The following is a 22,277-nucleotide window of genomic DNA, read 5'->3' as shown; positions in this document are numbered from 1 at the left end:
GGAGTCTGCTTCTCCCTCTCCCTCTGCTGCTCTTTTGTTTGCACTCTCTCTCTCTTTCTCTCAAACAAATGAATAAAATCTTTAAAAATTTTTAAAATAAAATGCAAAGGCATATTGGCTCTAGATGAAGATGGTGAACCCGCAATAGCCGTCGGCGTCCTTCCCCAAACCCAACCCTGCAGATGCCACAGAAGAGGTGAGGAGGTGGGTAGGTTTCAGAACAGTTCCCAGCAACAAAACTCTTGGTGGTTTGGTTCCCAGTGGGGGATGAGATGGCCCAGAGTGGAAAAGGTCAGAGGCCACAGATGGAGGGTAAGCTGAGGTGGAGTTTTCTGACTGTGTCCTGTTGTTTCCTTATATTTTCTGGAAGGCTCATCACCTGTCTTATAAACACCACAGAGCAGAAAAGTGGCAGGGGTGGCCCAGGGCCAGGCTGAGGTGGCATGGTCACATAGAGGCATAGTGGGGATGGAAAGCTCATAGAAAATGTGCCGACCGGCTGGCCAGTAATTAGACGTTCTTCCCTTCACTCTCTGGGCTAGGGAACTCCAGCAAATAATGCCCCCACCCCTGAAGCCCCTCCGCATTCTCACTTGGTGCTAAGACAGAGGTCCTGGAAGTGTCTTTGGGGAATCACAGACTGGGGAGGGAAAAGAAGGATCAGTTCAGTCCAGAGGGCAGCTCCAGAAGTTCTCCGCCCGAGGACATGCCAACCTCCAAACCCTCAAACTCGCAAGGAGTGTCCAGGCTACACACCTTCCCAGGAAGTTATACAGAATTGTTACCCGAAACTGGGTTAGCTTTTTAGTAGGAGTCAAGCCAAAAGACAAAACCAAGCTAAAGAATAGGAAGAGGAAGGGGGCACGTGGGTGACTCAGTTGGTTCAGTGGCTGCCTGCAGTCAGCTCAGGTCGTGATCTCAGTGTCCTGGGGTCAAGCCCCACATTGGGCTCCCTGCTCAGCAGAGTCTCTGCTTCTTCCTCTCCCTCCGCCCCTTCTCCTGCTAGTGCTCTTCCCCTGTTTCTCAAGTAAATAAATAAATAAAATCTTTTTTAAAAAGAATAGGAAAAGGAAGATTTTACTTGCAACAGGTAACACCGAAGATATTTCCCAAAGCAGTCTCCTCGAACAACAAAACCACGTTAGTTTTAAGCTAAGAGTGCACACGTATTTATGAAGGGGCTTGCACAATGGGGAATACAGCATGGAACTGAGGCAAAAGTCGTCTTAAGGTGACTGGGCCCAGGTCAAAGTCACGGGGACCCCCGAGGGCAAGCATCACCGGTTCTCTGGCTCCACATGGTCCAGTATCTGAGTGCTTAAAGGGGTTTAGATTCTGCAAAGATAACTCAGTGTGCGTCAGGTCGATGTGGAGAACAAAGGCAAAAGAAAGAAAAAAAAAATAAACTTCCTTACAACTTACAGCCCACTGACAAGTACTTGGAACAGGCAGAGTGACCTTCCCCCGAGGAGCTCAACTGCTTCAATGTTAGTACTTTGCTAGAGGCAAAAGGCAACGTTACCTGGACTTTAGCCAGACCTCCAGGATCCTCTAAGTCTTTTCTCACATATAAAAATCCCTTTGGAAACTTCCTTTATCTCTGCCACCCCCCCTCCTGCCCAAGAAACATGTTAGCAATCATCCTCCAAGCATATGGCCCACTGTTATAGATCTGAAGGGTCTCATGACTAAGGTGGTACTAGACAGTAGTAAACGACCTTATCTTCAATGGCAGCCCCTCAAGGTCCCAGAAACCTTGCTTCCAAATTCCTTAGAGACTTACACTATCACTTACTCTCTTCCAAATACATAAATTAGTCACTCCTCACAACCCCAGTGCAGCTCTTTCTGCCCGTGGGTCCTGTCCCTGTGCTTTAATAAAACCACCTTTTTTGGTACCGAAGCCATCTCAAGAATTCTTTCTTGACTGTTGGCTCTGGGACCCCAATGTTTCACATTAAGGTCAGTCTTCACTTTTGAATATGATTAGGTTATCTCCTGGCCTGAGAGTGACTGTTCCGTTCTTACATTCTTCTACCAAATGGCTGGGGGCCTAAAATAACTTTTCTTATGTCAAGAAAGCTATGTCTGTCTTTCTTTTTATGGGGACCCCAACTCTTTTTGCTTACAGAACTATTGGAAATACTGGATATTAATTGCTGAAATAAATAATTCCGTGGGATAGGTTGATATTAAAACAGATGGCATTTGAAAAGGCAAGGAAAGTGATCAGGAGTGGATAGAGATGGAGTAAATGAAAGAAAAACTAATAGGGAGGATAGAAATATAAATGTTAAAACCCATTGAATAGTAGCCTTGTAAGGAGGGAATGCTTAAAAGAACGAGTGAGAAGATCTCAGACTTACACAACTTCAGATTTAAGGGGATAGGTAAGACACACACATATACACACCCCCCTTGGCACAGTGAAATTTCAGATTGTGAAAGACAACGAAAAATTATTTTTATTTATTTTTTAAAAAGATTTTTATTTGTCAGTAATCTCTACACCCACTGTGGGGCTGGAACTTACAGCCCCAAGATCAAGAGTCACACGCTTCACCGACTGACTCAGCCAGGCACCCCTGAAAAGTTATTTTTAAAACATCTAGAGAGAAATAGCAGTTTACTTACAAAGGAAAATAATTTAACTGACATCAAATTTCTCAAACACCACACTGGAGACAAGCCGACAAGGGTGTAATAACTCCAGAGTGTTGAAAGAAAGGAACTTTTAAAGGGGGCACCTGGGTGGCTCAGTCGGTTAAGGGGCTGACTTCAGCTCTGGCCGTGATCCCAGGGTCCTGGGATCGAGCCCCACATCGGGCTCCCTCCTTAGAAGGGAGTCTGCTGCTCCCCCTGCCGCCAAGGCTCCCCCTGCTTGAGCTCTCTCCCTCCGTCTCCCTCTCTCTCTCAAATAATTAAAATTTTTTTAAAAAACGAAAGGAACTTTTATATAAGGTGGAATAAAGACAGTTTCGGGCGTACAGGGTTTCAGAAGGTTTAAGACGGAGAGGAAGCACAAGCAGCAAAGGCAACAGCACAGCTGGAAAATTAAGGTGTGAGGAAGGAGAATTTTTGCCCATTGCTGAGCAAGAATACGCTTTAACCGTTCACCACTGGTAAGATGTGAAGTTTTCCCTTCCACCACCAAGAGTGAGTATTCTATTGAACTTTTATTTATTTTTTATTTTTTTAAAGATTTTATTGAACTTTTAAATTCATTCTATTGTAATTCTGATAATTGCTTTCCTTTGCATCTTACTATGAATTTACTGAATATTTAGGCAGCGACAAACTCCCAGAGAAAGACAGAAATGGCAGTGGAGATAATTTTTTAAAAAGATTTATTTACCTAGTTTAGAGAGAGCACGCGCATGCCCACAAGTGGGTGGGGGGAGGGGCAGAGGGCGAGACTCTTCAAGCGGACTCTGGGCTGAGCACAGAGCCTGCCCCGGGGCTCAATCCCACAACCCATGAGAACGTGACCGGAGCCGAAATCAAGAGCCGGTGGCTTCACCGACGGAGCCACCCGGGTGCCCCGGTAGTGGAGATAGATCATTTAAAAATGATAGTGTCACTATAAAAGAATAACCAAAGAGGAACACTGTTAGGGTAAATAAACACTAAATTAAATTTTCCCCGTTGCCAAAAAAGGAGAGAGACTTCCCCTCCGGCACTGTTCTTCAAGCATTTCCCTGAGATACCTAGGGTTTGTGAATCCTCTGCCCCTTTGATAGGTCTGTACATCTTTTTAAGACCTAAAGAAGCCCGTGGCCCGCCTATAACCCAGGAATGCCTTTCTTTTTTTTTTTTTTTTAAAGATTTTATTTATTTATTTGACAGAGAGACAGCCAGAGAGAGAGGGAACACAAGCAGGGGGAGTGGGAGAGGAAGAAGCAGGCTCCCAGCGGAGGAGCCTGATGTGGGGCTCGATCCCATAACGCCGGGATCACGCCCTGAGCCGAAGGCAGACGCTTAACGACTGTGCCACCCAGGCGCCCCCAGGAATGCCTTTCTTAAGAGTGTTGGAGTCATCTCTTTGAAATGCGGATCTCGAGGAAGATAAGCGCCGCATCTCCCATCACCTGCGAGGTTAGCCTAGGCACCTGGCTCCAAGCTATAAGCACCCGCTTATCACGGAGATAGGAGTTTAATCTTTCCTCCGGATAAAGGCAATTAGCTAGCACAGATGGCTGTTCCAACTACCGGGTGTACTTAGGACTCGCTTGGGGAGTACTTAGCTCTCGCCCTTGGATGCCGCTGTAAAGCCAGGCCAATGAGCTACGCGCCTGGCCTTTTTGGCTCCTCCCATCACTTCTGGATTGTATGAAACTGCATTTTAAGAGTGTGTAATCTGGCTTCTGAAACAGCTGCCCAAGGGGTCAAGTGATGCGATCTAGAAATGCAGGGAGTTAATGCCTGTGGGGTACATTTTGACCAATAAAAAAAAGGAACAGGGAGTGAGCTAGGCAGATCAATTCTCTCCTTCCTCCCTCCCTCTCCTCATGCACTGTTCTGAGCTGGATTTCTCTGTATCACCTGTCTGGAGACGTCGTATATGCCCCCCAAATCTGTTTCTTTGGGAATCCGGGCTTGAACAATGGCCATTCGAACTCGTGAAGCCAATGTTAAGTGTTGATTCTGGAGAACCCAAGTCTGAGAAGTGTACAATTGTCGCAAGACCAAAAGGGCAAATATTAGGATTGGGGGTAGATGGAAGTGATGCAGGCTGGCTGGGTCCAGGCACCTAGAGGGGGTCCCCCAGGACCAGCCAAGGCAGTCCTTGACTTCACGCAGGAATAGAAATGAAGAATTGAAGAGGATATAAGAGCAGAGTTTACTAAACAGTGTACGTGATACAGTACAGCAGGCGGGGTGTCTGCGAGACTAGAAAGGAAGGAAGAGAGACTCGTCTTTGCTTGGTGTCTGAGGGTTTTTTTTTTTGTTTTGTTTTGTTTTTTGTTTTTAAAGGAGGAGATTTTATTTTTTTAAAGTAAGTTCTACGCCCAGTGTGGGGCTCAAACTCAAGATCCTGAGAGCAAGAGTTGCATGCTACACCAACTGAGCCAGCCAGGCGCCCCTGGGGTCTGAGGTTTTTATTGAGGATGGTGGTCTGGTGTACAGGTCCTCTCAGGCACCCAGGAACTGGTAAAGCAAGGAGGAGTGCTCAGGTGTCCTCCATAAGTCACTTAGGCCCTGGAGCCAGGGGTCTTAGCGTCAAGGCTTCCAGAGTCAGTGGTCTGGAAAATGGACATCATGACCTGCTCAGAACACTTTTAAGATGTTATCTATTGTGCTGGAAGATTCCAAAGAAATCATGAACTCCATGACCTTTACAAGGGGGACATACTGTCTGCTCTATAAGGCATGTGTGAGGTGGGGGTGGAGGTCCTAGCAAGAATAGGGGGCAGCAGGGGCGCCTGGGTGGCTCAGTTGTTAAGCGTCTGCCTTCAGCTCAGGTCATGGTCCCAGGGCCCTGGGATGGAGCCCCGCATCGCATCGGGCTGCCTGCTCAGCGGGGAGCCTGTTTCTCCCTCTGCCTGCCGCTCCCCCTGCTCCTGCTCTCTCTCTGTCAAATAAATACATAAAATCTTAAAAAAAAAGAATAGAAGCAGCAACAAAGCAGTCTTTCATGGAGTCCCTTCAGTTTCTCTGTCTTAGAAGGAATAGAAGGACTGGAAGAGGACTTCAGCTGCATCTCTTTTGATCTCCAACTTTCTAGTTGGGTTCTTCTTTCCAGTTTGTCTCTTGGCTCAGGTGGAAAACCCTGAGGGCAAAGCAGCCCCAGACAAGTACCCCCTTAAGCAAGAAGGACTGCCTTGAGCCAGCAGACCCTCACAGGACTGACCCCAAGACAATGACCCATTTGACCTTCACCGCCCACCTGCACTTACCCATCCCCCTTTACCCCACATTTTCCTTACATAAACCTGGAAGTGTTCTCTGGCACTTCAGAGGTAGTCTTTGAGACATTAGCCCGCGGTCTTCCTAACCCTAACCCTAACCCTAACCCTAACCCTAACCCTAACCCTAACCCGGTGAAATAAAGGAATTCATTCCTTTCAAATAAAATTCCTAAATTCCTTTATTTCACCACCACTCGTCTCTCTGCCTTTGGATTTTGTCAGGGGCGAGTGGCCAAGCCTGGTCTGTTTGGGAACCCTACCCCCAACCCCCGGAGCCAGGTGCCCTTGCTTCCCTACCAGTAATCGCACAGCTTAAGGGTGACATTTTTTGGGGGGAAAGGCGGTTTAGGTGATTTTTGCAATGAACTGCTCAGCTCTGTAAAATACATACTTTCCTTCACCCCCACGTCTTCTCTATGCAATCTGCAATACATTGCCCTTTTATAATGATATTGCCTTGTGAAATGAATTTTCTTTTCGGAGAATTAAACAGATTGAGTCCTGTGCTAGCCTTGGTGCAAGGGAGCCTACAGAGAGAGCCTGGGGCAGGAGCAGGTCTCAGAGGACCTCCGCCTGCCACGCATAGAAGCCGGGGCTATCCTGTTTGAGGATTAGACCACGGGAAGCAAAGATGCATCCTAGCGAAGGCCCCCACCAGCCTGCTAGCTGACTGCAACTGTGTGAGTGATTCCAGGCAAGACCAGCAAGGAACTGCCGGCCCAACCCCAAGAGCTGACCCATAAAATCGTGAGCAAATAAAATGTTTGTTGTTGTAAGCCAAACGAAACAAACCAAACCCCCCAAAAACTGCACTCCCAAAGTAACCTGCACATAGCCAGGTTACAAAATACTATAGACACGAATTTTATTTTTATTTTTTTTAGTAGGCTTCATGCCCAATGTGGGGGCTTGAACTCATGACCCCGAGATTTCGGGTTGCATGCTCTACCCACTGAGCCAGCCAGGTGCCCCTTATATGCAAGAACTGATGGGTTTCTGTATACCAACCAGAACCATTTAGAGAATAAAATGGAGGAAAATCACATTCATGTAATGACAAAAATATATAGCATATCTAAAAACAGATGATTGGGGGAGGATGGCAAATAGAGCCTGTATGTCTATTTCCCATCCCACCCAACGTTCTATTGATTTGGGAAGAAAAGCGTTTTTAAGGATAAATTCTTTTTTTAAAGTAAACTATACCCCCAACGTGGGGCTCGAACTCATGACCTGAAGATTAAGAGTTGCGTGCTCTACCCACTGAACCAGCCAGGAGCCCCGAGGATAAATTCTTTTTTAAAAAAAGTCCTCAGCAAATCAACGACTTGCTTTTTTTTTTATATTTTATTTATTTATTTATTTATTTGTTTGTTTGTTTGTTTATTTATCAGAGAGAGAGAGCACACAAGCAGGGGGAGCAGCAGGCAGAGGGAGAAGTAGGCTCCCCGCTAAGCAAGGAGCCTGATGCGAGACTCGATCCCAGGACCCCAAGGTCATAACCTGAGCGGAAGGCAGCTGCTTAACCAACCGAGCCACCCAGGCGCCCTGTTTTTTTTGTGTTTTTTTTTTTTTTAGATTCCACGTATGAGTGAAACCATATGCTATTTGTCTTTCTCTGTCTTATTTCACTTAGCGTTATACCCTCAAGGCCATCCAAGTTGTCCTCTACCCTGAGACTCGGGACAGAACCTGAAACATATTCACGTTCCCCCTCCAAAACACACCAGTCCCCCTTAATGTCTCTGAAGTTGCAGTGAGTTCCAAACCCATCCCTTCCCACACGTGCAAGCTGCAGGAACTCTGGCAGTAAGTCTGACATCTGTCTCTGCTTCATCTCTAATCTATCTATATCTGTATATAACATCTGTAAACAGAAGATGAACATTAATTGCACTTTCTGTGGTTATTAGGGAAAGGTGGGCTGAGAACACCCCAGTGAACCAGACCTCCCTCATTCCTGTAGATGGTGTTCCTGGCCTGGGATGCAGAGTCCTAGATTTGGAAGCTGTTCCACCCGGAGGTGGGACCTCAAGTGCAAGATAATATTTTCAAAGAAGCAGGTAAATAGGGACGCCCTTGCTACACAATCCCCCAGCAACGGACTCTTTGCTGGGGGGGGGTCACCCCTATGAAGAAGGCTGTACCATGGGGAACGTGCTGGTCAGAGAGAGTTCATGTGTGTATCCATATCTGTCTACACCCCTGGCCATGCCTTATTCCCCACCTGTCAAGAGCCCACACCAACGCCCAGGTCTAGAGCTCCAAAGAATGGTGACACTTTGAGGTTTTTCTCAGCCTCCCAGGGCAAAGTTCTCTGGAGTGGGGCCCACCAGCTTCTAGGGCTTGAGGAGACCCAGGCCCAGGGCTGATGCGAGGACAGCAATCCCGCAATCCTGCAGCTGTCATAGTGTGTGCATGGAAGAGGGCAGACTCAATTCTGGCCCAGCAAATGTGGCCTCAGCCTGGAGTCACGGTGACCAATCAGAGCACGCAGAGAGCCTTAGTTCCTGCCCTTCACCTCCAGGACCCAATCATCTGCGGGTTTATGGTTTCTCCCTGTCTTTGATTGAAATCTATTGGGACAAGGGGATGGGTCCAGAGGTGGAACAAAGGCAGAGGGGAGATGGAGGCTTCAGCAGGAGAGGGGAGACCTGCCAAGGCTGAGTGGTTGCTGGGAGGCCGAGGTGATGGGCAGTGGATAGTTTAAACAGCACCAACCCTGCATCGCTCCAGGGCTGGTATCTGATGTCCTGTGCAAGTCACCTTGGTGACCTCTGTTGACAGCCTTAATGTCCCCCAGCACACACAATGGTTTGTTCCCAAACAGACTCTCCTCTTTCCTTTCCCAGAGTCGACTTTGTGGTCTGCAATGGTAGGAAAAGAAGACTGTCTCATTCTTGACTCTTCATCCCCCACCCCCAGCCCCCAAACCTTTGGTCATGAGACACTCGATGGGCAGTTTCATACCTTTGTCCAGTGGATTTTTCCATCTGCTGCTCTCCTGAATCGTGACTAGTGGACACTTCCTTTCCTGTCCACTGTTTGCTCCCCATTGGACCACACCTTCCCTATTCTTCCACATTCCCCAGCTGATGGTTTTGTCTCTGTCTCCTCTCAGACTTCTAAATGGACCAGCCCGACCCTGGAGGTCTTACAGAGAGCAAAGGCCAAGGTGACCCACCAGCACATGCCCCAGGATTGGAGTATACAGTGTCCATCAAAATGAAACTGGAAACATGGTTTCACACATCCCCCATTAGAATGGCAGCTCCACATGGGCTGGGACATTTGTCTGCCTTGTTCCCTGATGTTTTTCCAGCACCTAGAACAGTGCTCGGTACACAGAATATGTTCAGCAGGTGTTGGTTGAATGAATGAACCCTTTGACGTGACAATTCCACTTCTAAGACCGTGTGCTGAAGAACCCTCATGCATACGCACAGGGCTCTGTGCCCAAGAACGAAAGGAGCAAACAACTGAGAGAAATTTGTAAATGTTTATTAATTATCAATGACTGATGCAACGTAAATGAATAATGAGGGTTTGCAACAGGGAGCACTTACTGAACAGGAACAAAATGAGGGGTACTTTTCCAGGACATGCTGGTAGTGGGGAAAAGTACGTGGGAGATACGTATAGTGGTACCGTGTGTGTGTGTGTGTGTGTAAATGCAGAGAAAAACACGTGGAATCAAACACCCAGAACTTGCCCTCCAACAGTGACATCAGGGGAGGAGGGTTGTGCTCTTCTCGGCAGAGAATACCAATGATACTTGTTTTCTAAGGTAAGTGCATGAATACACAGCAAGAAATAGGCATTAAGTATGTGTTTTGCTCATTAACAAAACTCTAATATCTAACAGAATATTTGGCACATGGTAAGAAAAATAATGCTTAACTTTCCACTATTGCGAACTCTCTTTTACTCGCTATACACCTGATGGCTAGTTCACAGCCGTGCCCATGTTCGTGAAAGACCACCAGGTTCTGCTTCTTATCATGGGCACTTGTCACATCCCTGAGGTTGAGGCAAGGAAAGAGAAGGAACGTGAGTGGCAATGAGCTCCGGCTGCCCGATACATCCACACCAAACGCCTCCTCCGGGCCCGCAGGACCCCGAGTACTCGGATTCTGCGCTACCTCGTGGTCTGCAAGCGCCTCCCACTGCTCCTCAAACCACCGTATGCTCAGGCCACAGTGACTCCCTTTCCTGTTCTGTGAGTTTCTAGGCTAGAGGAAGCTGACCTGGGGTGTGGGAGCCCACCGCATTCTAGGTAGGGAGGATCCCCGGATATACAGAGCAGGGAGCACAAAGAGCCTGGGAAACCTCATCATTTAGCCTCAATGCTGCACCTCAAGGGACTAGGAGAAAGGAATGATTTGGGGAACAAGTGACAAGATGGGACACCAGTACCGTAACAGAGAAGTGCATTCTGCAGGGGGGTGTGGGTATGGACTGAAGGGTCACTTACGGAGTTAGTCATCTTCCTCGGGATCACTGATCTCCTCATACACGATCAGGTTCTTTCTTTCCCGCAGTCTGTAGGCCCAAATGCTATTCACCCCTTTCCTGGGTCCTATGGCGGAGAAGAGTTGGTAAGTGGGGGTTGAATGGGCTGGGGAGTGTTAGTCTCTGTTTTGTCAGATAAGGAGATGTCTCCTCCCTCCCGAGTGCCCACAGGCATTCGACACAGTCTATTCTCCACATCTTCCCGCTCAGAGAGGCTGAGATGTTAGACCTACACCAATACACACCAAATGCCAGTTAGAACTTTAGCTTCTGGCTCCTCCCATTGTCAGGTTTAGATTCCCAACCTCTTTACTTACCAGAACATTCATTCAGACCTTCTTTCATTCATGTTTGTTAAGGGCCTACTGTATGTCAGGCATTGAGCTGAGGGCTGGGGGTACAACTGTGAGTAAGATACGTTCCCAGGTTATCACAGATGGAATTACTTGACCACCTTTTATGTTGTCACGCTTTTTTGATTTCATGCCTTGAAAAATTTGTGAACTATGATTCTTTATTTCCCTTTCATGGACTAGGAATCCAGAGTTCAGAGAATTCAGAAGACTTGCCTGGAATTACTTGGCTTTTACATCAATGACAATCCAAGTCTATGACTCTGGAAGTCATGTTCTAACATCTCAGCTGAAGCTGGGTGAGCTCCTCAGTCAGGTCTGGCCCCAAGCCTGTCCACGATCCATCCCCCATACCTAGATCACACACTTGAACATAGCCAGGAAAGGCAGAGGAGTTGTTCCTACATAGCTACCTCTTACCTGGTATCTTCTTTAAAAAAGAAGATCTTATTTATTTGTCAGAGAGAGAGAGAGCACAAGCAGGGGGAAGAGCAGGCAGAGGGAGAGAAGCAGGCTCCCTGCTGAGCAAGAAGCCTGTTGTAGGACTTGATTCCAGGACGCCGGGATCATGACCTGAGCTGAAGGCAGACGCTTAACCGACAGAGCCCCCCAGACCCCCTTACCTGGTGTATTCTCACTCTGTTGACTAGAGGTACTCGCTTTTCCTGGGGGGTACAGCTCTTTCTGAGCCTGCTCAAAGCCAGGTGTTATTGGTATTGGCTCCGAATCGCTTTCTTCCTTTATTGGTTTCTCGAGCATCACCTTTTTAATGTGAAGGTCACATATAAAGAGTATCAGTGGCATTTCTCTAGTGCTTTAGAGCCTACAAAGTGTCTTACATGCATACCTTGATTAATGTCCTCAACAACTCTGGGAGATCATTATATCTCCTGTACTTAAATTATGAGGAAGGTTAGAACAAAAAGGAATGGCCTAAATGAAGGGTGTTTCCAGGACAAGAATGTCTGTCTTCACCCCCTTTCCAGACATTCTTGCAAACAGCAAAATGCTCCACGTAAGTGGAGTGTGGTATACAGAAGATTTGGGGAAGAGTAGCATTCTAGGAATCCACGTGGTCTCTGGAAGAAAGGAGGGGCTTCCATCAAATGTAAGGGATCGCATATAAGCTAGGAGAGAACTGCTGGGAGAGGAAAGGTAAAAATTCACAGAGGGGACAGAACACTGCTGGAAAATGGTACAGGGGAGAGGAGCACAGGGGAGAGGAAAGGAGTGGTTCACAGCAATTAATATAGACAGCAAAGAAAGCAGTGCCACATGTCACATTCTGTCCTAGCCTGGCAAGAACGGTTAACGGGAATTAGGCAAGATGGCTCCTGTACCGATGTTGCTTGTGTTGGGGTGCGTCCCTGACCGACAATCTTAAGCTACCTTTCCTTCAGCTCCCTCATTTATGAAACAGTGAACAAGAAAAGTAAAAGAAGCTAAAGGAAAGTACTTTCTGAGTTTGCAAACCCTTTTCAATGTGATAATAATGAAAATGAATACTTTCTCTTATGATCCCTCTTTGAATTGTCTCAAAGGTCTCCACACCAGCAATCCAACTCCCAGGGGTCTTTACCCTCTAAAGCAGAGTTTCATCTACAACTGCGGAACCACTTCCTCAATAAACAATTTGGGGGCACCTCAGAGGGTTCCCCTGGGCTGCGCCTGGGGCTTCAGAGACGCCTCAGGTGCAGACAAGGCCCCAAGGAGCTCACGGTAGAGAGGGGCTGACAGCCCAGGCCATTCTCAAGCCGGGAGACACGGGCCCTGCCCAGAGCAGAGGGGAGCTGCTACTTCCTGTTGCGAGACTGGGTGTCTAAATGGAAGCATCAGCAGCTTCTGTGGGGTAAAGCCCTTGGGGGGGAGAACCCCTGAACTTCATAAACACATGAAAAGGTTCATGAGCTGGGAAATCATTTGGGGCTTTTCTTAATTGTCCCGTGATCCATTAACAGTGTTTAGCAAAAACAATAAGCGCTTTACAAAAAGAAATGTTTCAAATGTTTCAGATTGCTACCACTCCCCCTGTGGTCTCAGGCAAATTACTTAGAATCTCTGCCCCACACTATCCTCATCTTTTTGATTAGTTATTATCATTAATATCCTCATCATTATCTGGGAATAATGATAGGAAAACGTCATAGAGGTTTTCTGAAGGATTAAAGAAATTCATCCTTGTGAATTGCTTAAAATAATATCTGACATCACCATGAAAACCAAAGCAGTATCGGCTATCACAGTTGCTAATTACGAAGCTATTGACGCCTCATCAGGAATTGTGATAAAGAGATCAGGAAAGGGAGGCAGTGAGGGCCAGGCTGTATTCAGTGTTCTCCCACTCTTACACGTATTCACATCCGTGGAGGGAGAAAGGGTCTCTGGTTCTTTAGATTTGGGACATACTCACCTTCATTTGCTCTCTCTCTTGCACATCAGAAGCCCCCTGAGAAGATTCATCTAAAACAAAGCGATAAACAGAAATTTTTCTTTGTTGGCAAATATTCCCAACCTCCAGAAACTCCTGTAGTATCAGGGAATTCTGCAGAAAAGGGTTATGATGAGTCCACTTATTGTCAAGGAGTTATTCTGAGACTGGTTTTTGAATTATCTTTAAATCATGGTTTATACATTTGTGGCACCAATTCATAATTTCCCTTCTGATGATTTAGAAAACGTGAACCAAACCCCAAAACTGCCTCATCCTATTCTACTACATATTTCTTACCTTCTGCCCCCCAAAGAATTAAACTGATTGAATTAATTAAATTGATTGCATTCACTTAAAGGGATGTGGCAACTGAAATCACTGTCCACTTCAACCAGGTAAATTTTATAGTAGGCCAATTATACTTCAACAAAGCCGGTAGGTGTATGAAGAATCATGGGTGGTTTAGCCCAGTGGTTCTGGAATATTTCCAGTATAAAGATACTCCTTTAGGGGTGCCTGGGTGGTTCAGTTGGTTAAGAGCTGCCTTCGGCTCAGGTCATGATCCTGGGGTCCTGGGATCGAGCCCCATGTCAGGCTCCTTGCCCAGTGGGAAGTCTGCTTCTCCCTCTGCCTGCCACGCCCCCTGCTTTGCTCTCTCTCTCCGTCTGTCTCTCTGACAAATAAATAAATAAGATCTTTTTAAAAAAAGGTACTCTAGAGTCCAAAACCTTGTGGATTCTCAAGCACTGCATTTTCAGCCCTCTCAGTAATTCTGGGAGCTTGTACAATCTGGCCTGTTTTCCTGGAGAGTCATAGGTCCACTGGAGACACTTTGAAAATTCTGAGTCTGCTTATAGCTGTGCTGTCAGAGCAGAAGAGCAAGTGAATACATCTCACTCCCTTTATGGTGAGTACACACACTGATCAAATACACAAAGATGTCTAGAATCTGCTACCCTTTTCACCATATGTTATCTCTGCTCACTGATAAGGAGAAAAGCTAATGTGTGGAGGATCACTTTCTCAAACTCTCTCCAAGCTCAACACATAGAATCAGGTTTGATGAGGAGCAAGAAGACTATTTGGTTTAGGTAAAACGTAGGGAAATAGCAGTATGTCATTTCCTAATGCATTCATCACTCTCTCTTAACGATATTTATCCCATAGCTATGCCTTATTAGGAAATTGACTCTGGAAGGTTTTTGTGGATTTACACTTTTTTAAATTTAAATTTTATGTTTTAAAAAAGATTTTATTGGGGCGCCTGGGTGGCTCAGACGTTAAGCGTCTGCCTTCGGCTCAGGGCGTGATCCTGGCGTTCTGGGATCGAGCCCCGCATCAGACTCCCTGCTCCGCTGGGAGCCTGCTTCTTCCTCTCCCACTCCCCCTGCTTGTGTTCCCTCTCTCCCTGGCTGTCTCTCTCTCTGTCAAATAAATAAATAAAATCTTTAAAAATAATAAAAAAGATTTTATTTATTTATTTGAGAGAGAGAGAGCACAAGCAAGCACAAGCAGGGGGGAGGGAGAGGGACAAGCACACTCTTGAGCTGAGTGTGGAGCCCAATGTGGGGCTCGATCCCACGACCCCAAGGCCATGACCCGAGCTGAAATCAAGAGCCGGACACCCAACCAACTGAGCCACCCAGGCTCCGCACAGATTTACACTTTGATTAAATTTTTCTTAATTGTCCTGTGATTCGATAACAGTGTTTAGCAAGAACAACAACTCCTTTTAAAAAAGAAATGCTTCAAATGTACAGAAAATTATGGAGAATAATTTTGGAAACACATGCACATCTACCACTGAGTCTAGTCCGAACTTATCCCACAACTGCTTCACATCGGTCTGAGATCTTTACTCAAAAGGTAACAAAACACTATAAACAAGTCACAGCTGAAGCCATCTGTGCAGTCCTCACTGATCCCTGACCTCCCTCCTTCTGCACTCCTAAATTTGATGGGTTTCATTCTCATTCAGGTTTCATACTTTTACCATTTACTTATTATCCATAAAACTATGTACTCTTGTTTTGCATGTTTTAGGATTTTATATGAATGTCCTCTTGACTATACTTAACTTCCTACAGCCAACTTTTCTCACTCAGCCATGATGTTTTTGAGGGAACAAACTCTTGAGGATCCTTCCCAAGCAGCTGGACCCCAAAGCAATCGGGCTTCGGGAGACTCTCTCCAAGCCCTTCCTTCTACTCACCCTGATTCTTGGGGTTCTGATTGTCATCAGAATCATGTCCACTGGATTTCACGGCCTGTTTTTTAGGACACATGAAGTCTGGGAGGGTGGCCCTCAGACCTAGAAAGAAGCAAAATATTTGTTCCTTAAGAGACAACCTGAGAGGAGGACTGCGGGGTAGAATTCTGGGAGGTAGCAGGGACAGTCAAGCTCATCAGCTGGGGGATTCCAAACAAGGGTGAGCAGAGGAGAAACGTGCAGGATCTAGGTCTGAGCATCTTTGTGGCCACTCCAGGTCCTCAGCCCTGCACAGAATACAAAAGACCAGAGAGCCTCAAAGCTGCCCTGGGATTTCTCCCTGCACAAAAGGAAGATGTGGGACACTTACTGCCTAGGAAGAAGCCATGGCATGTAAAGGGACTGAGGGATGGTCATGTGTTCCCAGGTTTGTTTGCACCCAGAACTTTCTGTTACCTAGACCAGTCATGGTGTCATAGTTTCTCTTCATGTACACATAGGTAATTTTATCTGAGTATCCAAGCTTTGCCCACTCTTCCTTAGAGAAGTATTTGGAAATATCCTTGAAGGCCTAGGAAAGAAAAATAAATCAGTTGGAGCAGCAACTTTGGCTAAACATGTTTGATCTCTGGCGGGGGTCTCTTCCTCTGCCGTAGGACCTCCATGTTGGATCTGTGAACTGGGAAGAATAATCCTTTCTTGTTCATGTCAAGGCTCACTGAGAGAACATGGGTCACATTCTCTACCCTCTCCCCAGGCATGCAGTAGATGCATAAAACTCGTGGCATGCTCTTTCACCTTCCCGAATGGGCTGAGAGTCACCAAATGCAGTGCAAGGTCACAGACCTGTTGTCTCCAGAGTTGCTAGGTGAGGACAAAGTGAAGGTGGGAAGCTCCTGAGGCTCTGGATCTCCCTCTGACACTCTGTTCCTTTTCCCCAGTGCCTCTGACCTCACCTCCTCAAAATCTAGTCCCTTTACAGTATCCCCTGGGCCATTCCTCTACCCCCTCCAGATCACCTCACCTTGCATTTCTTCTCTGATTTCTGGGTATCCTCCCTGGAATTCTTTGCAAAGGAGCTGCCTTTATTCATGGTGCTGGCAACAGCTTGGTCTCGAAAGGACATAACCTAAAAGGTCGTGAGGAAGGGAGAGAGCACTGAGGGTAGGTCACATTCAGTAAATCACCTGGAATCAAGGTTCTACTTTTTTCCATCCTGGTCTTATCTGTCCCTGAGAAAGGACAACGGTGGGGAGAGTCAAACAATCAGAGGGCGGGACGCCTAGGTGGCTCAGTCGGTTAAGCGTCAGCCTTCAGCTTGGGTGGTAATCCTAGGGTCCTGGGATGGAGTCCTACATTGGGCTCCTTGCTCAGCAGGGAGTCTGCTTCTCCCTCTGCCCGCAGCTCTCCCTGCTTGTGCATGTTCTCTCTCTCTGATAAATAAATACAATCTTAAAAAACAAAACAAAACCCCAAACAGGGATCCCTGGGTGGCTCAGTCGGTTAAGCCTCTGCCTTCAGCTCAGGTCACGATCCCAGGGTGCTGGACCAAGTCCCTCATTGGGTTCCTTGCTCAGTGGGGAGCCTGCTTCTCTGCTCCCTCTGCCCCTCCCCCCACGTATGCGTGCGAGCGCATGCCCACGCTTTCCCGCATGTGCACTCGGTCTCTCTGACAAATAAAATCTTTATAAAAAAAGAAAATTATTAGTGTGAAAAGAACTGGAATCTCCAAGGCTACAGGATCAGCCATCACTTAGGCCGAGAACGTGGAGAGTTTTAATACACCAGTCTGGTGTTCCCCAACTGACGGCGCTGGGAATCCCTTAGGGAGAGGAAATTTAGGGGTCTCTGAGGCCAAGAAAGTTTCTGCTTTATCCTGGAGAAGGCGATAAAGGAGTCACTTAGGCCGTGGCTTTAATCTCTGGTTAAAGAAATCTAGGGGAGTCTGTCTAGCTGATTTGGGGGTTTCTCAGGCTGAGGGGAGTTCTTCTTCCCTCAAGAAGAGCAATTAGAAAGTCTCACAGACCAAAAAATACTTTATTTTATCTTTGCCTGACCGGGATCGCCCCGAAAAGCTTTAAGTCATTTCTCAGTCCTAAGGATACAGCAAGAACTAAACTACCTGAGTGATCTACAGAGGTTCCTCACTTTTTTTACCAGCCTATCTTTAACCGGTCGAAGACGGTCCGAAGAGAGCGCTTACCTCAGAGTTGAAGCGGTGGCGGTGAACAGTCGCTCCACGAGATGAAATCCCACAATTCCACTGTCCAAGGGAAATCAACCAATCAGAACAGGAAAAGAACTTGAACTGGCCAATCAGGGGTTAGGAAAGTAGGCGGGGCAAGTGAGTCAGGAACGGGGTCTAAAAGTCCAGTTCCAGGGACGGGACCATCTTTTCAAAGTAGGTGGATTCTCTTGCTTGAAGCAGGATTGCGCTCTGCCAGAATTGGCCACTCCAGATTCCATAGGTCCGTTCCTGCGCATGCTCAGATGTTCCCTTTCTCTTCGGTGTACTTCTCGCTACTCTCTGCTCTGCTTTTGTTGTTTCAATAAATGGTAAATACGAGGCCACCACCTCAAATCCTTGCTGTCAGTCTCCAACTTCCTCAGATATGGGGCTCTTTTTTAGGACCTCTGTAGCGGCTTAAGAATTTTAAACTTTTTTTAGATTGAATTACTTTTGTTAATTTACACATCAAATTATTGAAATGGTGACTTCATGTAGTTGTCTCATTAAAGATAGCACTTGCAAATGCAGAGGTATCTACAGTCTTCATATGTTTACTTGAAAAGATTCTTCAACAGCAGTCTGATATCGAGTTTCCGGCTCTAGATGAAGATTAACAAATTATCCATAATCAAACTGATGTCTTTGATTAGATGACTAACAAAATTTCTAGTAATTTGGCTAGGAGCTCCCCAACGAAGAGACACGCAAATCGGACACATCACAGGAACTATCTGAAGTAGGAACTACCCGATCCTTGTTACAGTGATTCCATAAATGCCGTCAGGTAAAATTTGATCCTTGACAAAAGGGACACGTAAAGGTGGGATGCCCAGAAAAACTCGTGTTTTCTTGACAAGTCTCTGTGTTCTCAGAGGTGAGTGTTTCACTCCTATTACTGTTCCCTACTAAATCTTGAGAGATCTGAAAGTTTGGAATGGTAGAGGAAACACCATATTCATCTTGATACTTCTAATTTTTAAAAAAGATTTTATTTATTTGACACAGAGAGAGGGAGCGAGAGCACAAGCAGGAGGAGTAGCAGGCAGAGGGAGAGGGAGAAGCTGTCTCCTCGCGGAGCAGGGAGCCCAACGTGGGGCTTGATCCCGGGACCCTGGGATCTCGACATGAGCCGAAGGGAGATCCTTAACTGGCTGAGCCACCCAGATGTCCCTTTTTTAAAATGAAAAAAAAAAATTTTTAAAGATTTTATTCATTCGACAGAGAGAGAGAGAGCACAAGCAAGGGGAACATCAGGCAGAGGGACAGGGTGAAGCAGGCTCCCTACTGAGCAGGGACATCTTGATACTTCTTAAGATTTGTAATGATGTCTCAAGTAATAGAATTTAATTTGCTTTCACAGCATCTGCAGCTACTGGAAAACTCCTCATGGTAGTTTCAAGGTCTAAGACTTGTTCAGGACAGTCTCTCTCTCTCTTCTAGTCACATTTCCATAACAGAGGGGATAAGTATTCTGCTTTCTCTTACTGCAGTCAGAAAACATTTTCTACAGAAGATGTGCTGGTAGGCCATGGCCTCATGGCAGTTTTGAGCACCCCTGACAGATGGGGCAGTAGAAATCATCTTTGGTGTAGCACGTGGCTGCAGAGAACTACTTGGCCATGGTGATGGATGGAGAATCAAGACAATGGTGGTGGCGGCGGCAGTGTCAGCAGCCAAGGTGGCAGTGGCGGTCTGCCCGTCTCCCCCGTGGAACCCCAGTGGGGGAGGGGAATCATCTTAAACTTTTTTCCCCCATTTTTGATATGTGCTTTTTAAAAATGTGCTTTTCCTAGAATACCCAATAACCAGGCACAGGTTTTACCCCTTAATATTCACAATAGTATTAAACTGGGTGTTATATGTAACTAATGAATCATTGAACACTACATCAAAAACTAATGATGTACTATACAGTGGCAACTGAGCATAATAATAAAAAAAGAGTATCCATGTAATTACGGTTTGCTGTGTCCCTCAGGGGATTCAGAAGTTACTTTCTCTAGGAATTCTCTCCTCCCCCTCCCTACCACCAGTGCCTCCAATGGGTCCCCAATATCCCCTGTGCTTTCTATCCACAGCCCTGATCTTTCTCAGTTGTTCCTCCCAGAATGACAGAGCTCTATAAGAACACGGACAGGGCAGTGACCCTTGTTGCCAGCACAAAGCCCTTCATGCACATCATCCCATGTGATTTTCAGAACCTCACCTTGGGTTAAGTACTGTTATTATCCCCATTGTGCAGATGTTGAGACTGAGGCTCAGAGAGTTAAGCAACCTGATCAAGGTCACACCGTCAGTGGGTAGCAGAGGTGGAATTCACTCCCAAGTTGAACTGAGTCCAAAGTCTGTGCTTTTAATTACGCTTTCATGTTGTCTTACATATTTGTTGGTTGCTGAATGAATGAATGAATGAATGCATTTTGAAACTACAAAGGACCTTCAACAAAATCTACATAATCTCTTGCAATCATAATCTCTTGGCTGCTGTAACAAATTACCAAAAATTTTGTGGCATAAAACAACAGAAATTTATTTTATCACAGTTCTGGAGGCTAGAAGTCTAAAATTAGTTTCTCTGGGCTGAAATCAGGGTGTCAGCAGGGCTGTACTCCTTTTAGAGGCTCTAGAAGAGACTCTGCTCCTCTATCTTGCAGCTTCTGGTGGCTTCTAGCATTCCTTGGCTGTGGCTGCCTCATTCTAATCTCTGCCTCCATGGTCACACCCCCCTCTTCTCTTCTGTTGCTGTCAAATTTCCTCTGCCTCCCTTTAATAAGGGCACTTGTGATACATTTAGGACCCACCCAAATAATCCAGGATAATCTCCTTATCTCAAGATCTTTAACTTAATCACATTGGCAGAGTCTTTTTTGTTATTACTGTAAGGTAACATACATAAATTCCAGGAAATAGAATATCCTTGGAGGGGATTATTCACTCTCCAGTAATCTGCCCTCTGGTCGCCAAAGATTTATGTCCATCCCACATGTAAAACACATGCACCACGTCACCAAATCCCCAAATTTCTCAATACGCTGCAGTATAAACTCAAGTCCAAAACCTCATTTAATATTATCAGCTCAAAAATACCAAATTTTAACACCTAAAATAGATATAGATTAAACTCTGGGTATGATCTATCCTGGATCAAAATTCCTCTTTGGATGTGGACACCAGAAATCAAGTTATCACTCTTATAGAGAAAGATGGCAGAGTAGAAATAGCCTGAGCTCACCTCCTCCTCCCAGAGACACATTAAGGCTGTAACTACATCTGGAGGAACCCTTCCTGAGAATGACTTGGAGACTAGCAGAAAACTCTTCCCAGCCAAAGATAGGAAGAAAAAGTCGCATCAAGAAGGGTAGGAAAGGCATAGATGTACCCTGCTTGAGAGCCAAAGTCCTGGTGTAACAACTCACAAGTGTAAGGAATATCACAGGCATGGAGGTCCTATGTGAGGAGTAAGGGGTTCAAGTCCCACATTAGGTACCCCCAGCCCTGAGGATCTGCACCAGGAAGATAAGCCTCCATAAAATTTGGCTTTGAAAATCAGTGGGGCTTAAGTCTGGGAGAGCTGGTGGGCTATAGGGAGAGAGAGAGCCAGCAAAAGAGGAAACACAAGCAGGGGGAGTGGGAGAGGAAGAAGCAGGCTCCCCAGTGGAGCAGGGAGCCCGATGCAGGGCTCGATCTCAGGACCCTGGGATCATACCCTGAGCTGAAGGCAGACCCTTAATGACTGAGCCACCCAGGTGCCCCCACAAGGTTCCATTCTTAAAGGGCTCACACAATCTTACTTGCTCTGACACCCAGCACAGAGGCAGCAGTTTGAAAATACCTGGGCCACATATGAAGATTTATTGACTAATTTTAGGGCATGTTCTGGAGGGGTAGAGATTTGTAGGAAATTTTTCCTGGAACGGAAGTGCTGGTAGGTACCATTTTTCTTGCTTTCCTTCAGCCTAGCTGGGCCAATGCTAGCAGGTACCAGTTCTGACACTCTCCATCTACCTTGCTAGTACCACCTGCCCTACCTGACTCCTTTGCAGCCCCACCCTGCACAATGGGCCCATCTCAGCAGACACCCCTCCAAAGCAGCTTCTGCCCCACCACACCCTGTGGGAAGCCTCAGTTGGGACCAGTTCCGCTCCAAAATGATTCCTGTGACAGGGAGAGGCAACTGCATCCACCAGCGTGCTTGCAAGAGTCATGGGCAAGCCTCACAACCAGCAACACCAAGGGATAACTCCACCCACCAACACATCCACAGCAGCTTCAGCTGGGCCTCTCAGGCAGTCATGCTGGGGGTTGGGACTACCCACCAGCAGTTGCAGCCCATTCACAATAGCAGGGCACATGCAGCCTACACAGGGGACACCTCTGGAGTGCCTGGTTCTGGTGACCAGAAGGGATTGTGCTTCTGGCCCCATAAGATGCCTTCTACTAAGGCCACTACCTTATAGACCAGGAGATATAGCAGACCTACCTAATACAAAGAAACAAACACAGAGAGTCAGACAGAGGGATATGTTCCAAATGAAAGAATAAGTCAAAACCTCAGGAAAAGAACTAAATGAAACAGACATAAGAGTTTACCTGATAAAGAGTTCTCTTTATGCTCTGAGAACTTGGGAAAAGA

General features: G+C 46.4%; 1 protein-coding gene and 1 pseudogene across 1 annotated transcript; both read right to left on the bottom strand.

The window, feature by feature from the left end:
* Positions 1-10,387: 10,387 nt before the first annotated feature.
* LOC113265824 (protein SSX1-like) lies at positions 10,388-16,507 on the bottom strand. The gene is made up of 7 exons (XM_026513263.1): positions 16,439-16,507; positions 15,871-15,985; positions 15,418-15,516; positions 13,185-13,234; positions 11,422-11,536; positions 10,739-10,759; positions 10,388-10,488 (listed from the first exon to the last, which is right to left on the bottom strand). The coding sequence occupies exons 1-7, from the start codon at positions 16,505-16,507 to the stop codon at positions 10,388-10,390; spliced, it is 570 nt and encodes a 189-aa protein (XP_026369048.1).
* A 1,680-nt stretch (positions 16,508-18,187) lies between these two features.
* LOC113265787 (E3 ubiquitin-protein ligase RNF138-like) lies at positions 18,188-19,265 on the bottom strand (annotated as a pseudogene).
* Between the last annotated feature and the right edge of the window lie 3,012 nt (positions 19,266-22,277).

The sequence above is a fragment of the Ursus arctos genome, chromosome X (genome assembly GCF_023065955.2).
Source record: "Ursus arctos isolate Adak ecotype North America chromosome X, UrsArc2.0, whole genome shotgun sequence".
NCBI lineage: Eukaryota > Metazoa > Chordata > Mammalia > Carnivora > Ursidae > Ursus > Ursus arctos.
This window is presented reverse-complemented; position numbering and strand designations above follow the sequence as displayed.